Below are 18,293 nucleotides of genomic sequence, written 5' to 3'. Positions count from 1 at the left end.
TCCTCTTGCGGCCTCTGTCTGCAGAACTGAGAACTGCAAGAGTCTTCAGCAGCGCGACCCTGTCGGACCAAGCACCACTGCACAAGAGCCCCTCAGCCTGAGTTAGAGTGGACCATCGGTTGCCCAAGCCTCTTAAGACCTGAGCACCAACAACCCCCCGTGCAGCCCATCTGCCATGCAACAGAGTCCTGTGTGAGAATACTGGCAAAAGAGGCACAGACCGCACTGCAAGGCTGGTGTAAGAGAAAATCCTCTTGTGAAGGTGTCCAGCCTTTTGGATTCTCTATCTTGCGGTGTGGTAGGAAACACCCCAGAGTTAACCTTGGAGGTGGAGCCCTCGATGACTAGGCTCTCTGGGGTGGGGTGCTGGGTGAGAAAAGTTGGGTCCCCAAGAGCGCAATAACAGCAGCGAGCAATGGTCCTATGCACAGGATGATCTGTGCAGGGCTTGGCCCAGACCCGGCGCAGGACATCAGTGAGGGTTTCATAAAAGGTCAGAATAGGTTCAAAGGGGGGCAATCCCGGGGATAAAGACCTCTGTCAAGACGTTGGTGTTGACTGCAACCGAGGGCAGTGTAAGGTTCAGGACAACAGCCTCCCACCTCACCACCATGGCAAAGAAACCCCTGCGTCCTCTGTAGCCATATTAAGAGGAGACACTCAGCCAAAGAGTGGTTTGAAATAGAAGTGTCCAAATCACTGGCATCTGCCAGTTCCTCATACCAGGTATCCTTGGCCAAGGCCTCTTGCAGGGGTTTGAGATAACCACGTGGATGCTCAGATTTGTCCTAGTCGTATTCCCCACAGGTCCTGCCAATAAAAGGGGGTGCCATCTCAAACCATGCTGGTCTTGGTCCAGTCAGCACCAAGTTAATGTCTAGCGACACTAATCCAGCTCCATATCAGTCTAGTATGACGGGGTCAGTAGCACTGTGGGCATCAACAGCAATGGCACACTGGAACAGACTCAGGAGGTCACCAGCTCGCGCCCAGAGCCAATCTGGATTCAAAGAGCCCAACTGGTGCCGAGGGCGAACCCACCAGCGTGAGTCCAGTCGGGGCACATCACAAACCTGTTGGGCCTTCAGGTGCTCCAGAGGGGTAAGCTCGCACAAAATAGAGGTGTATGGTCTTGTAAAATTCTTTAGGCTGGATTGGGTTCGCTCTGGCTAACTCTGGGCAGCATGGAGGAGACACAGACTAACTCTGTGACAGACGTATGGGAGAGGTGTCTAGATTTGTGGCACTGTTCCGGCACCTTATTTGATGGTTTGGACCAGCGTGGCGAAGTCTAAGAACAATTTGATTTCTTGCATTTTGTAGACTTCTTGTGGAACTTGTAGGAAAGTGCCCCTTTTGGCCTGGTTAACCCACCCCACACACACACACACACACACCTTTTGTCTGGTATTGATGCTAACTTGACAGTGTGTGCTGGGATCCTGCTAATCAAGCCCCAGCACCAGGGTTCTTTCCCTTAACTATACCATTGTTTCCTCAATTGGCACACCCCTGGCACACAGCTAAGTACCTTGTAAAAGGTACCAGCCGTACCAAGGGCTCTGTGGCCATGTATTGTACCACCCAAAGAGACCCTTCACCAAACACATGAACACTACCATTGCAGAATGTATGTGTTGTTGTGCCCTTCCAGGGTGCCATGCCCACAAAACACTGCCTGTGGCATAGGTAAGTCACCCCTCTAGCAGGCCTTACAACACTAAGCCAGGGTGCAATATATCACAGGTGAGGGCATAGCTGCATGAGCAATATGCCCCTACAGTGTCTGAGTCCATTCTCAGACATTATAAGTGCATTGTGGTCATATTAAGTACATGGGTTGGAAGTTTGTCATTACAAACTCAACAGCTCCATGATGGCTCCACTGAAGACTGAGAAGTTTGGTATCAAACTTCTCAGCACAATAAACCCACACTGATGCCAGTGTTGGATTTATTGTAAAATGCACTCAGCAAGCATCTTAGAGTTGCCCCCTGTATTTTACCCAGCCCTTTAGTGTAAGGCTGACCAGTCTGTGACAGTCTGTCACTAACAGACAAGTTTCTGACCCCAGAGGGTGAGGGCCTTTGTGCTCTCTGTAGTTAAAAAATAAAAAAAAAGACTGCTCTGAGTGGAGGTGCTTTACACCTCCCCCCCTTGCAGGAACTGCAACACTTGGTGGTGAGCCTCAAAGTCTCAGGTCTCCTCTTGAAGTGCCCCAGGACACTCCAGCTAGTGGAGATGCTCGCCCCGGACCAGGCCAAAACAATGATGTGTGACCACTGCAGCTAGGACCACGCATAAGGTGTCCAAATTTGAAGCAAGCCCCTCCTTGCAAAATCCTCCATCATGGTTTGGGAGTTGAGGGACCAATAGGGATAGGAATGTGCCCACCTCATCAAAGGGAGTGGGCATAGGAATGGTATAGCCACCCTCAGGTACAGTAGCCATTGGCTACTGCCCTTTGACGCCCCTAAATCTAGTATTTAGGGGCACTCCTGAACCTCACCAATTTCTGGCGATCAAGAAGAAAGAAGAAAAAAGGACTGCAAAACCGACCCCAGCAGTGAAGACTCCAGATGACAACTGGCTTAGCCCCAGCCCTACCGGCCTGTCTCCAGCTTCAAGACTCCTGCTCCAAAAAGTTGACGCATTCTGCAGGACCAGCGACCTCTACAAACCCCCAGAGGACTGCCTGCTCAGCAGAGGACCAGGGACTCCAAGGACTGTGGCCCTGTCCAGAAGAAACCCTCGAAATGGACTCCAGAACTGCCCCAGATCAGAGAGCCCTGTCCACTCTGTACTTGACGCCCACGGCCTGAGTCCAGGTGGCCAACCGGTCCAGTGAAGTTTCCCAGGCGATTCAGACCTTGACTTCACCCTGGGTTGACCCTTCCTGGCCAACACAACGAAGCTCAAAGCCTGAATCTAGAGGTCCCACTGACCACGATCAGATCCAACGAAGATTCCTGACGTCCAAGGAGACCCCTGCACCCACAGTCACTTGGCATTGTAGAAAATCGACTGACGGGAGAGGCTATTCTGGACCCAACCAGTAGATGGTTGAATGATGCGCAGCATTGTGAATCCAGAAAACTCTTCAGGCTGCAAAACTACTCCTACTGGTACGTAACCATTTAATTCCAACTTTAACACCTGCTGAAGTGGAATTTTCCTGTCCTCCATTGTCCCGGAATCGAATGGAAATTCTAAAAATAACTCTGACTCTTGAAATTCAGTCCCTTATATACCACATGTTAACAGTTTTAAATTGTCCTTTTATACGCTCCGGTGTCCTTTTAACTTGTCATTATTGACATTTTTACATATATATCTTGGGTTGAGCTTCGTAGCTTTTAAGCATATTTAGGCTTTGAACCACCTTCAACCGACAAGGGGAGGGTGTTGTGTTGCCATTTTAGTTATAGCTCCATGCACGTTATTTTAACATACTAGGCCTGCCGCTGTGCACTTTAACCTAGATGTATTTTATTCAGCTTTTGCTTTATTATTGTTGCAGTAACCACTTTTACGGTTGTTTTATTTTCTCTCTGACTGTTTTTGCCTAGGCCAGCACTCTGTTCTCAAACAAGACATTCTTGCTCACTCTGTGCTTCTTTCAAGGCTACAGCAAGATCGGTTGCCGGTGAACGTGGTATAAATTTAATCTCTGACATTCATAGAAAAAATACACATCCTTACGTAAGGACATTTTCTTAGAGCAACAGCTGTTTTATTATAAAAACACTTCCCTGGCCTTTACATGTTAGAGGGAGATTTCAGCCAGAGAACCACAACTGTATGCTGATTGCAGAATGCTTCGCTACAGCTGTTTTGCAGACTTCAGGCCTTTGCTCAGGTATGGGGAATGATGTCTTCCCAGGGGAACCTGAAGGGCAGAATTAGAGCTTAACACGCTGTGTTCTATCATAGCCTAGGTAGGAATTAGTCGGTTGACTCTAGTGACAATATCGTAGCATTATTTTTATGTTTTACTCTTCTTGTCACAATTTTAAACTGGTCATGCTGTATCGTCCTTGTTATTGCAGTCCACGCTTTGCTATCTAAGATGCAGTCGCTTTATTAAAGCATTATTGAAATATATACTGCCTCTGTTTGTCATTGTGTATGCGAGACTAATGTAACTGAGAGAAACGGATGAGACCTGAGTGACCACGGCTTCCCTGAGAAACCAGTTATGTCATGCGTTCGGCTGCCCAATCATGCCCTGCCCTTGGTAGAGATGAGGCACTGCTAGTTAGCCGGAGCAGAACCCGGATTGGAGCGACAGGTGTCACCTGTAGTGGGTTAGACTCAGTCTCCCACACCGCAGGCGATTCTGCCACTCAAATTCAGTAGTGTCGTCAGCCACCATTTGGTGTTAGGTCCGTCCCAGCATGACATCAGACGGTGCCCCGGAAGTTCCTGTGTGTGGAAGCCCTCTTCGGATTCTTTTTCCGGTTGTTTTTGCTTTCTGTTTTTTCCCCTTTCCTTCTCTTTTGGACTCTTCCCCACCTGTTTGTCCCATTCTCCTTTCTGGGGATGTGGGTGGGTCACATGTACATCCAGAAAACTCTTCAGGGCTGCAAAACTACTCCTTGTGGTAAGTAACCATTTCGTTTTGAAGAATGAATCCTTTTCTGGATTCACATGCTGTGCATCAGATTATGTAGCAGTTTCTCCCCTTCAATTGGGTTGGCTGAGTGGAAATGAACTTGCAAACAGGTGCCATAGTACCTTCTGTCCCACCTGGGCTTCTTTGTACGTTTGGATGGCCACTCAATAGTGTTTTGTGAACGTGTGAAGGGATGCCCATGTCGCTACTGCACAAATAGTGCCTATGGGCATGTTTGCTGTGAATGCCAGGGTTGCACCCTTTTTATTTTTTTTTAAAGTCAAGCATCCTTTCTCGACATGTTGTAATCTGGATGTGGGCTTGAACCACGCCCACCTCACACACATCACTTTCATTTGCTCCTTGGCCTGCCTTTCAAAATGCACACGCTTTCATTGGTAAATGCTTCACGTTTGCCCCCGCCCTGGAGACTGACCCTGTTACATGGATGATTGCACGTTCATCCACATAGCGTCGTCTGGCGCACTATTTTTTTTTTTTTAATGGCTGCATGATGTTCCTTCACTTTTTGGGGCATGTCGCTATTGCGCGCTTTGTCGTGAGTGGCCGTAAGTTGTTTCTTCATTGTTGAAGGCATGCCGCTATTGCGCTGGTGTGCGCTGATCTTTAGTTGAGGCGAACCTTGGCTCGGTCACCCTTTTCACTGCAGTCTCGGTTTAGCTGTGGTACTTTCCTGTTCGATGTACACTCATCCTTAAGTGAGTTGCCATCTGTACACTTCTTGTCAAAATCTCCCCGATACACCACTTTGCGACCCTGGTGCATAACGTGACATGACAGCAGAGCATGTGAATCCTTCCAACTTAGGTGCCCTTTCAGATGACAATGCATTACCACTTATGGCTTTGTAATTACTGTGATATTTATTGCACCGAATAACATCCAACTGAATTTAAAGGGAGTGATAAATACCACTTCAAGTTACTTGTTTTGCGGGTATAGTATACAAATATTGATGCTTTACTGTACCAAATAAACATGTTTCAGTAAATAGTTGGTATTATTTCTCTTATAATTATAGGTCACAATTGCACTATTTGCATAATAGTAGCGACCACACATGCGATTCACTGGGCTGCTATAAGGAGGGCCATAGAAATCATCAAGAGCGGCTGTGTGCCCCCTGCTCGCCCCTCCTCATGCCATGAAGCTTTACAGATAGCGCTGCTGTTGTGGCATGTGTCTCCTGCAGCTCGCGGCTGCTCAGCGACAACTGCCTCCTCAACCCTAGGACCCGACTTTCCTTTAGCTTTCCAAGCAGCCTGTTCTCGTGGTTAGGTAACTAGATCATTAAATACTGATGCTCAGGTAGCTACCACAGTGTCATAACACGCACAACTGTGTGTTGTTTCTTCATTTTATATTCATTAGCTAGTCCGTTGGATTCAGGTGTGATTTTCTTCAATGCTTCGTTGCTCTCTCTGATCCTTTCAGTAAAAACTACAGCAGTAAATAAATGTGGTCACCGCCTTCCATTCTTCAAGCTGAAAGGACTTGAAGTAAACAAGACAACCCTTCCATTAGAGATGATTCAAATTGGACTCACTGTTGTGCTTTAAAGTACTTTTCCTAAAACACGTTGCATTTAAACAGTGCAGCTCTCTCAGCGAGGTTTTCAACAAACCAACATATCTAACTGTATCCAAAATAAATAGTCATCTGTGGCATATATATATACATAAAATTCCAAGCGTTCCCTCGTATGCGGAATGCCTAAACAAACAAAGATTGTTGAATACCTCTGGTGTACTGTGAGTGCCACTTCGTTTATCCATACGAGGGATCGCTTGGAATAATTAACAGCGTGCTGGTGGTCACTCTTTGTGGAGCACCTATGGCAGTCAGGAGCGCGCCAACACTGTCAACTCAAAATAAGTTGTGTGTGTATATATATATATATATATATATATATATATATATATATATATATATATATATACACACACACATACACATATACACATATATATACATACATACATATATACACACACACACACATATACCCACATATTATATATATATATATACACACATACATAACCTCTCCAAATGCCGCACAATATCAAGTCCTGGAGCAAATCCACATCAACAATTTCCTTTGCTGCATACCCACAGGAAAATCCTTGACTATTCACTACACACTCCCCACAACTCCTCCCCCCTCCCCCAGGTCACTTTACAGTCTTCTAATCTACAGTGCTCTACTCACTTTGTGAAGCAGAGGGTATTGCGGCACTGAGTCACCAGAGTCTCCTTATCATCTTCTTGCTGAGGGCGCACTGTAATCAACTCCAGAGTATTAGGACGGGCACAAAACTCCCAACTGGCTGCCTCAATCTGGGGACTTGTACAGTTGAAGAGATTGATTTGCCCAAGAGGATCCTGGGTAGGGACATGAAAATGAATACATCATTGCATTTTGCAGACTGTTGTTCAGCAGTGCAAAGTAAGGTAAAGGGTGTTAATTATTGTGGTGCATTTACCATGGTTTTCTCCTGATCAGGATATGTCCAGAATGACAAATAATTTCCAGATAACACACACCAGCGTCTGTGCCAGGCTCCAAACCCACTCACATCCTCGAACATAGTCTAAAGAAAGAAAATTTCAGAGCCCCTTAGAAATAAATCAACATAGGGCAAGAGAATAATTGTATGAGAATGGTAAAGTAACACAAACAATCCACAACCACCATTGTCTTCTCTTGGATGAATTCACTTTAGAAATGGTCAAGATATTTCAATAAACCCCACAGAATGTTTTTGACTGAACCCGATATTGTAACTCTGTATCCTTTGTTCTCGCTTGTATCCCTCTAGAGGCAAAATTTTGTTGTTCGACATCTCTTCCTTACTTGGAAGCGCAGAACCTTCCGATTTTGCACTATTCAGCTGCTTCTGCTCTGAAATATTAACCATTTGCATCACGTACGTTAGAATGTGATTTTGTTTTGTATTGCTTGTAACACGTGGCAATATTAACATTATCTGTAGTAGTACTTTTATTAACCTCAGAAGGACTAAAGGCATACTGAACCGGCTAGTAATCAAGCTTGTGACATTTGGGCTTCTTGTGTATCTGCACCAAGTACATCAACTTACCAGACCATCTTTTCTACATACATAGACTTACCAGAAATCCACTATGATGCACATTGGAATGGCTCTGGCACTGCAATTTCAGATGGACATTCCCCTCTAGAGGCGACAGGAAAGGGACCTGCATGAAGGTAAAGAATCCCTTAGTATAATTTTTCTTCTAGTCCGGGCCAAAAGTGGAAATAATGGCAGCCATGCACATAAGGGTAGCAGATGTGCATGCCAGCGCAGGACATTACAGAAGAGATATGTCAGCAATAAGGGATACAAACAAGTTAGTTGGATGTTAGAAAGAACCTTCAATCAGTAGATTTACTAAAAAGGACTAGGGCAAAGATAGAACTAAGAATCTAAGGAGAAGGTATACAGACACAAAGCTAGAAGAGGAGATAGTGATGTAGGGGTGGGTTACAAGTGCAGAAAGGGATTTGGATGCTCTGGTATAGAAGAGGGATGAAGGGACTTTGAAATAGTGAAAGAATCATTAATCCCAGCCGAAGCTTTGCTACAGTACACATAGTAGGACATGCCAATACTATAATGCAGATCACCAAGCACATAATAGGATAGGAAATACTTATCCCCATCATCCACTCCTAGTACATCAGTTTGCCTTTGCTATACATCTCCCATAACAAAGGGAGTTCCCTCCATGAGAAGGAAAAACGTGTCTGCTCCTCAGAAGAGCACCCTTGTGTACGAGGAGTTTGGAAGTGGATAATACTATTTAGCACAAGTGCAAGATGGCCCACAGCAGATACTAATGCGAAAAGTCATTAGGGACAGCTAAATCAAGCAGACAAGAGAGGAAGGAGGTTCAGAACCTTGTCCTGGAAGTGAGCCCCCAGCAGACGCCCGACCTTTCCTTCAAACTTCATCTAAAGTAAGGGAAGAGGGAGAGAAAAGGTGGTGGAAATGAGAAGTGAATTTCAGGACTGGACTTCGGGATGCTGTCCTCAGAACAAACACTGCTTTCCATAGTCCATTGCAGGGCGAAAAAGTATACAAAATGAGGGTGAGTCTATGCCTGCAACACACTAGGAGAGTTACAAGCAACAGGCGTCTATTCAGACTTGTACACTAATCCGGATACAGTAATAGATTCATGCAAATTGTTTATGTATTAAAGCATGATCATGGCATTTCAAGTAGTGCTTCAGTAAGAAGCTAGCGCTAGAGGCACAGGAACAGCTCACTTTGACGAAGTGTGAAAGCCACTGCACCAGTTGTATTTTTGGTACAAAGTTGCCTAAACATAGTATTCTCAGTGAAGAGGCGGAAAAAGCAACGAAGTGAGTGTGTTTGAGAGCGTATTTTAGTGGAAATGTGAGAAAGTGTGCTACTGACAGAGTGCGTAGAGCTAAAGCAACGGGCAAGAGCATTGTGCACAACCTCATCAATAAGCATGGCAATATAACACAAATTTAAGAACAATTAAATCAGGAGCATCTAAAACAATAAGTTACAATATCTAATAGAACATTTAGAAAAAAGACCCTGTTGCATAACAAACATTCAAATCAGACAGCATCTGTAGATGCATTAGGGTGGGCCTGTGCCTGACACATTCATGTGCTTTAACTGAGAAAATTACCAATCTTAAAGAAAACGTTTTAAAATACAACAAAAAGATAAAGTGCCAACTTGATTGGGGTGAAGCATCCTCACAGGTACAACAGATTGAATCAGAACTATACTGCCCCGGGAAAAAGAAAGGATTCAGTTAATTGAACCAAGCCTAAGCAACAAATGATACTTCTCTCCCAGGGGTGAATAAACTCCATGCTAAATGAGTTGTGCAAACATACACAGGAGTTGAAAGTAAAGCACAGAAGCCTCATTTGAAAGGATACAATTCCTAAGAAAATGTACCTAAACTTGTTAACATCTAACTTAACGATGTTCTCGGGGACAATCTGCTGAGATTGCGGCAAAGGAATTATAAGTGCATCAGGGAAGCTAAGACAATACAAAATAAAGGACATGTTAAAGGCTTTAGGGTTAGAACAAATATGATTGCTTAACAATAAGAGAGCCAACAGAATAAGTTTCTCAATGATAGGCAAATAAAAGCACCTTAGCACAAAATAGGGACACTTCATTTTGTAAATAACATCTGATCACAAAGTTGTCATTCATGTTTAGAGACAAAATTTGCAAACACCCCTACAGCTTGAGTACATTTCATGCATCTGAGGTTATCAGAAGACAACCATGTTTCTAGGATTATTAGAAGAAGACTATGTTATAGGAGAATAAAACATTATAGTATTGGTATGGATAAGAAGTGATAAATGTCAATGATTTTGTTTTTACCAGACTGTCCTGGTCTTTGTTGTTTTGGGGAAATAAAAAAAAACAAGCTCTATATCATAATTATCAAAAAGAAAACAGAATGAATCAACACAAATACATGTATTTTAAATTTGCCAGCACAGAAGATATACCAAAAATGATCTTTAGTCAAAGGAATGTTATTTCAATTAACGAAATAATCAAATCATCACAAATAGTCCAATCACCTAAATAGTCTACTCATTCCATCCTCATCAGGATCAAAGGTACATTGGAATCAATAATGATCATTTTTAGAGTTCAGTGTGGGTGATGTATAGTATGAAAAATCTAAAGAGTCAAGACCTATGAAGTGCACTTCAGCGAGGAAGAAGGCAACAAAGAAGCTCTCTAAATAATTTGGCAAGACTAAGTTTACAATTGACATGTAAAGTAATACCATGATGCGTTGACACAAATTGCAAACAAAAGACCTCTGCCTGAATATCACTAAGATTCAGTATATAATTGAGTGAGAATCGCAGCTGAAGTAGTGTGGAAAAGTACATTTTGTAGGTCTCAACTGATCCTTTTTAGATCCTGAACATGTGTACATGGTCAGTTGTGTATTGCCTTGCTAAAGTGAATTTGAAGGGTGTTGACACCTTAGATCTTTTGTACTACAGTAACCCCAATGAGTTGTAAATTGGAGAGTGATCATTATTGATGCCTATGCAGTTTTGGTAGTTTTCCACCAAAATGTGCATTAATAACCGTGTGCTTGAGGGGAAAAGGCGGGGAGGGAAGGGGAACTTTGCTACGTCTCTCCCATCGGTAAAAGCTTGGGAGAGTACAGCTTGGGCCTCCTCCAGGACCTGTGGCAGCAGTTGCGCAACCAAATCCAACAGCGTTTGGGAATAATGGCCCAAAAAGCATGCAGTGTTCACTTTCTGCAATGCAAGGCTGGCAGAAGAAAACATCTTTCCAAATGAATCCAAACTTTTGGATTCCCTATCTGGGGGGGAGCTATAGGGAACGCACCCTAGGATGTAGAGGCTTGGACCACCAAGCTCTCAGGGCTGGGATGTTGTGCTAGGAAACTTGGGTCATCAGGCGAGGGCGATGGCAGTGGGCAATTCTCCAATTCACAGGACCCCATGTGCTGGGTTTGAACCAGGCACCCAGTAGAACGTCAGTGAGGGCATCATTGAACGGGAGCAGGGGGTCTGAGGTGGAAGCTCCTGGTTGCAGCACCTCTGTCCAGAGATTAGTCTTCACAGCCACCGCAGGCAACACAAGGTCCAGGAACTCAGCAGCCCTCTTCACCACCATAGCATAAGAAGCTCCGTACTCAATAGCCACTGTAGGGGGTGGAAGCATGCCAGTATTTGGAGAAATGTCCAATCCGCTAGCTTCACCCAAGTCCTTATGCCAGTCTATTTCTTCATAGAGCTGGCATTCTAAAGGGTCCAGCGACTCCTCCCATTCTTCAGAGGCCTAGCCCATAGAAATAGGGCTCAAGTTCAGATCTAGGAGGCACAGCTCCAGTTTGCGCTGGGGTCAGTCGATGCCCATTTGGCTCTGTGCCAGAGTCAGGAATTACAATGGAGCATCTGCACCGGTGCCAAGGAAGGTTGAGGTGGTACGACCAATGCCGGCCCGGATCCAGGACTGGATCCCTGGGATTTGCTCCTGCAGAACCCGAAAGGGCCCCCTCTGACCCTGCAGGACCCTGGCTCCAGAGGTGTCTGACTGCCCACAAATGAGGTGTATGGCCTCATAAAATTCTTTCACTGGGAAGGGTTGCTCTGGCTCCTGGAAACTCGGGGAGGCACGGATTTTACTCAAGCACAGGTTCCAAGGAACGAGCCCTAGAGTGCTGAACTCCTTAGTCTGGTCAGCTGACAGACAAGGAGAGCTCGAAGAGCTCTTCCACTTCTTGGATTTTTTCTTGTGTTTCGACTTACTAGATCGCCTCGAAGACTTCAAGTAGCACGATGGCAGACTCCGTGATCGGTCCTGGGACCTTCCTCTCGACCTGTGCAGTCTTGTGCCGGGCCACCAACAGCTTTAGGGACCGCTTCCTCAAAGGCTTCAGATGCATGGCCTGAGACGTAGAACATGACTTCGGGTAGTGGTAGCGCTCTAGACACCACAAACACATGAGGTGTGGATCAGTCACGGACATCGCCCAGTTACAGGATCCACAGGGCTTGAAACCGGTCTTCCTAGAAGACATCTTCGACACCATACAAAAATTCTCAAAAAGCTAGACAAAAATTCGAAAAAGACCAGTCAAAAATTTGCTAAGGGACGGCTCTCCCTCTTCGAGTCAGCACTGGCTGGCATTAAAAGAAAAGAACGGATTTCAGTGCACCTAGGTGGCACCTATGTAGGACGGGCAATGTCATTAGCGACATGGGCGATGCTGAACGCGGAGCCGACTGAAACCACCTATCTGCGTGCAGGGGTACTGCTCTCGAAAATATTCTAATCCAGTCTGATCCCTGGGGAGAATTCAAGGTAAGGAATCTGCAGCTACAAGTCTCTATCAGATTGCTCTCTTTTGTAGTAGTGTGGGTGAGCAGTTTAAGCCTATCCGAGGGAAGTGCTAAGCAATTGTTTAACACAGAGTCAATTAATGAGTCACAAACTCAAGACCAATTTTAGAAAAAATACAACACATTATGTCTGGAAAGCAGAAATCTCCAAATGAAGGTAAGTAGTGTTGCAGAGTTTTTGTTCACAGTGAGGTAAGTAAAATACACCAATGTCCTTTTACACAGTAATGACTTTCAATGGTTAAAGTACATGTTATGAACACAGGTGTTTTCAGAAGTATCTCATGGGTCCCATTAAGTTGTAGGGTGCTAGGGAGGCAAGGTAACAAGAAACACCAGCAGTTTAGTTTTAACCACCCTTGGGGCTTTGGGTGCAGAAATGCTTGCCGTGCCGGGTGCCTTGCACATTGCACAGTTGACGAAGATGGGGGCCATCTGGGAACAAGCTGCAGAGGGGGGGGTTGGGGGACAAGTCCGGAAGCTCCCAACGGCGAAAACGGGGGTGGGGTTGGGTTGCTTGGTGCAGAAGAGCACCGTCCCTTGTCATGGACCTGGGCTAGGTAGCTCGGGTGCAGTGGGTTTTGTTCATTTGGTACTTCTGCATCAACAGTGCCCAGGGCTCTCGGTTAGATATGCAAGAAGGGGACTACACAGGACAGCTGGGCCACTGTGATTCTGGCCTCTCTCCGAGGCAGATGTACCTCATCGGCTGGCCAGTCTTTGCAGTGCTGGAGTCCAGATTGAACTCAAACAACACAAAAGGATGATGGACAGAGTGCTGAACAATGCAAACACTCACGCCAAGTCACAGATCTGGGTTTAATCCATTGTTCTTTTGCTCACCATGCAACCCCAGTTTGGACACAGCCATATGCAAATCAGTCTTGACCCTGTTCCTCATGGGAACAGTCCAGCCCGAACTGCCAAGCCAGGTCCTCCCTGGACCGGAAACAAGCATCCTGGGACCAGTTTCAGGGTTTCACCCTTCATCAGCCAGGCTAGTTTGAATCCACTGGCACAGGGAGCCCAGGACCCACATCTGGGCATACCCTTCCCACTTAGGGCAACTTTAGCAACACAAAAGGATGATGGACGGAGTGCTGAACAATGCAAACACTCACCCCAGTCACAGATCTGGGTTTAATCCCTTAAAGGCAGATCACTTCAGACAAATTGTAGATGACAGTGTGCCAAAAAACAACTTGTGAACTTTTTAAGATGGGAATATGTCCAATCCACAGAATGAGGAGATAGGAAGCCATTGATGAATCTGTAGTTAGATAGAAGTATAACACAGGATAACAACTTACTTACCCTTCAAAAAGCGCTTTTTGGTGGATTCTCCAACTATACACTCCTCACATGGTGAAGGGTGGACTCAAATGAAAAAGTCCTGAAGACTGAGCATGCAAATAGACCTTCTCTGCGGATCAAATGTGTCCACTGTAAGGCCTTATGACAAAAATAATAACACGTATCATCACTGTATAAGGGATAAAGGTAACGTTTCCACACCAGGCCGCAAACCTCTCCAAGTGCACCAAATAAATGGATCTTTGAGGGGCCGGTTCCACTCATCACCTGTACCTTTTCAAAAGGCAAATCAAAACTGCTCAGTTGTCACAATTCAATTGCCACAAATGGAAGTGTAGATAATGGAGATCCAGGAGCTGGACCCTGCCCTGTTGTTGAGACAGGAAGTCACCCCACAGAGGTAGACTGACCAGAGGGTAAATGCTCAAGATCTACAGATAGGACAGCCACACATTCCTCATCCAATCAGGGGCTGTCAGGATGGTCAGAGCTCGTTCACTCCCAATCTTCAGAACTAGGGGCTGGAAAGGGAATGGTTATAGGCAGCCTGAGGTTTATAGCAGGTGAAATGAGTTCCCTAATACTTCTCCTTGCGTAAACCCCAGCATGCAGTGGTCTTGAGATTGCACATGCTCTGTGTTTGGTGAAAAGATGCAGCCAGGGAAATCACCACTGGTCGAAGATGCCCTCAGCCACCCCAGGCTCAACACTTCATTTGTGATCTGCCAGTTGACACTTGTCCAGATAGTCTGCTCTGGCATTCAGAGACCCACTCAGGTTGGTCACCAGAAAAAAAAACCCTGCTGATCTAGCCACCCCCAACAGTGCAGGTCCTCCAGACACAAAATCCACAAACCCACCTGGTCATGCTTGGTGCAGTGACACATAGCACTCATGTGTCTGAGATCCTGCACCAGCTTTCTTTGGACAGTAGAAAAGCCTTCAAAGCCAGAAGGATAGCCTGAAGTTCCAACAGGTTGATGTGGAGCTGACCCTTCGCTGAAGACGACAATCCTCTGCCCAGGAGACTCCCAACCTGGAGATGATGCATCTGTAACTACCGTGAGCTTTAATTAGAGTAAGGAGAGCATCCTGCCACTAATCAAGTTGTTGTCTGCTTTCCACCACTGAAGTTCCCAAGCCTTCGTCTCAGAGATACAGATGGTGTGGACAGACTGCCCCAGTACAGCGACTACTGAAACCTAAAGTTCCACTTGTGAGACCCACATCTATCTGCTGCAGAGGAAGAGGAGGATGCATCAGCCTAGGAGACAACCTCAGGAGACCCAGGATTAAGCTCAATACATTGGTGTCATACCTAAAATGTCTGACTTGCTTTGTCATGGTGGAAAGGCCTTGAATGCCATAGTGTCCAGGATAGCCCATACAAAGTGAAATTTCTAAAACAAGCATTAAGTAAGACTTCAGTATGCAGACAGAAAAGCTTCTAGTTTACAGAGGGGCAACCATCATCCAGAGGTGGTCCAGAAGGGATTGTGGCAAGTTCTATTTGGAAAGCCAGTCGATGAGGTATGGGAATCCACGTATTACTGATCTGCAAGGATGAGCTGCAACCACTGCTATCACCTTTATAAATTGAAGGGTCAAGGTGAGGCCAAAAGGGAGGATGGCAAGTTGGAAGAGTGAACTGCAAAGTGAAAGTACCCTGCGTCTGTGGGACAACAGGAAGGCTATATGAAAATATGCTTCCTGCGAATCCAAGGACATTGACCGTCTCCTGGGTCCATAGGAGAAAGAACCTGAGCCAGAGAGAACATTTTTATATGTCCTTCCGTAAAAAGGCAAGAGGGTGGTAGTCAATGATGTGTCTGAGATCTCCATCCTTCGTGGGCATGAGAAAGTAGCAGAAGAAACACCTTTTGCCTAGTTTAGCCTCATCTGTTTTCTCAATGTCACCCTTTGGCAGGGATCGATTGACCTCCTGCAGGAGAATAACAGTATGGTCTGCCGAAATGTTTCCTGGAATACTGTTTTATAATCTGAAACCATAGGAAGGCTGACAAAGACGAATAGATCTCCAGGTCTGCATCAAAAGGTGCAGAAAGTAAGGAACTGAAGTCTGTGTGCAAGGGTGTCACCTACAGGAGGCTCTGTTCAGTCAATTCTTGTGTAGGCCAATGCCGTAGTGGAGTGAGATGGCATCGCTAGTTGGAATGCAGGAGCTTTTGCTTAAAAAAAAATTATTGAACAGTTCTAGATCCAGCCTGACATCTGTGAATATTCTAAGCGTGAGGAATCTGCAGTTCGAAATATCTATAATAAAGCAATATATCAAGCACATGGATGCCCAAACATAGGACTATTTGTGGAGACTGGATGAATCATTGCCTTATGTAATGTCCATAAGAAACACCCACCTCAGTGCCATCATTACCGCATACAACAAATCTACTAAAACTAATCACTCTACACAACAATGAGTTTATTTACAGATTTACTGCTCTGCCTTTTGCTATACAGTATTTATGACAGGCATGCTGCAGATTTATTATAATTAATGCGTACCAGCTGTGTACTATTGCAAAAAAAAAAAAAAAAAAAAACCTGTTCTTAAATAACAAATAAAAAAAATCTCATAACAGCTACTCCCAAGCAAACTATTTTCTGGGATTTAGTTCAGTACACCAGAATAAGTGTGATACAAAAATGTGTTACACCCATCTGTTTGATCACATCCCTGCAGACCTATCAGTAGTGTGAGCAACGCAAAAAGACTAACGTGAGCCTAAGAATAAGAATGCTCTTCAACGTAGAGGTAATAGAAAAGGTCAACAGGCAGATTCAAGAAAGTTTTAGAATTAATGGTGGCTTGGTAAAAGATATCAGGCTGGTGAGTGCAGTCACTGAATTTACGAATGACGTGGAGGAGAGATGAAAAAAAGTGCAAAGGTATCTCTGATGTGCAATTTATTTTATATGTGCATTATCCTGGTAAGTTACATGTTTTAATTATAAATGTCTGGTATTGTTAGAACTCTGACGTTGCAACACTGATCGTTTTTAATTCTGTGTGTTCATTGCTGGGTCTCCACTTATGTAATTAGAATAACCCTGATTTGCATTTGTTTTAATTAACATATGCAAAAAAAAAAAAAAAAAACTCTGCTTCCGGAGTAACACAGAAGTGCCTTAAATCATGAATAAGCTGTATAACAATAGCCTTTGCCACCGTGGAGAAACAAAAAACAGCTCATCAGCTGAGGAAAAAGAAGGTAGAGCATTAAGTTCTTAAAGAACAAGTTACTTACCTTCAGTAACATCTTATCTGGTTGAGGCAGGATCTAGCCGCATATTCCTTACTTTAGAATACTCCCCTGTCACCAGACTGGATCCAGACATTTTTCCTAGCAGTACCTCTGCACGTCGGAAGAGGGCATTGTGTGACTCCATAGCAGCACCATTCACCGTTTGTGACCATATAATCCTTTCTCTGATGCACTGATGTCAGTTTCTTCAGTGACTGTTTCCTATGCCAAAAACTAGGAGCCACTTATAGAAACTGCCAATGGAAACAGTGTGCCAAAAAAGAGACATCTCTGCTTCGATTAATTACGAACTGCAAATGAAGGCATTGTAATGCCTTCAATGGGACCTTGAGAGAAAAATAAAATAAAAAAACTGTTTGCAAAGCTTCTCCTGTGGAGGGAAATACCCTTTCCTTAGAAATCAGGACAAAGAGCAGGGAGGACTGGTGGGTTAGTGAAGATTTTGCAGCTAGATCCTGTCTCTACCAGATAAGGCGTTACTAGAGACAGGTAACTTGTTCATCTGATAGCGACATCTAGTCGCAGATTCCTTACTTTAGAATTAGATACCAAAACAATACCATACCCTGAAGTGGGTCTGCGTACCAATTTTCGACAAGGAAGTCCTGCAGGACTGAATGGGCAAAATGCCCGGCACAATGGACCTGACTGTCTAGACGATAAAGGTTGGTAAACTTGTGCAGGAAAGCCTACGTTACTGCTTGGCAGATACCCAGGACCGGAACTCCGCAATCTAAATCAGTGGTTGCAGATCTGGCTCTGGTAGAATGAGTAAGCAAACCCTCAGGGGGATGCTTCTTGGCCAATGCATAGCAGATTTTAATGCAGATCACGACTGACCTTACTAAAAGTCACTGATTAGAACAAGCCTGTTTAGAAAAACAAGAGAGACTGGGCGCTCTCAGGAACTGAAATGAGTAAAAACATACGCCACACCATAAGAATTGTGGGAAGAACCATGGGCAAGTAAAGACAAAGGCGATGAAAAGCATGGGAATAGCATTACCATGGCAGTGGGGCAAAAATGTGGCCGAAGACAACAGACAATATGAACACAAAAACTATGTGCTCCCAAAGAGGGTTTGTACCCACTGTCATCCAGTACATGGGGGCCCAGAGT

At 44.8% G+C, this 18,293-nt stretch overlaps 1 protein-coding gene across 4 annotated transcripts in view; it reads right to left on the bottom strand.

Annotated features, from left to right (window-relative positions):
* Nucleotides 1-18,293, bottom strand: part of LOC138267998 (anillin-like) — a 152,316-nt gene that overhangs the window by 11,148 nt on the left and 122,875 nt on the right. For 3 of the 4 annotated variants that reach the window (XM_069217299.1, XM_069217301.1, XM_069217300.1), the window contains 4 exons: nucleotides 8,562-8,615; nucleotides 7,772-7,858; nucleotides 7,123-7,230; nucleotides 6,849-7,021 (listed from right to left, as the gene is read on the bottom strand). In XM_069217299.1, coding sequence (XP_069073400.1) covers nucleotides 6,849-7,021; nucleotides 7,123-7,230; nucleotides 7,772-7,858; nucleotides 8,562-8,615 — 422 coding nt within the window. The remainder of the gene's footprint in view (nucleotides 1-6,848; nucleotides 7,022-7,122; nucleotides 7,231-7,771; nucleotides 7,859-8,561; nucleotides 8,616-18,293) is intronic. The other variant, XM_069217302.1, reaches the window with a different exon arrangement.

Source organism: Pleurodeles waltl, chromosome 12 (genome assembly GCF_031143425.1).
Source record: "Pleurodeles waltl isolate 20211129_DDA chromosome 12, aPleWal1.hap1.20221129, whole genome shotgun sequence".
Taxonomy (NCBI): domain Eukaryota; kingdom Metazoa; phylum Chordata; class Amphibia; order Caudata; family Salamandridae; genus Pleurodeles; species Pleurodeles waltl.
This window is presented reverse-complemented; position numbering and strand designations above follow the sequence as displayed.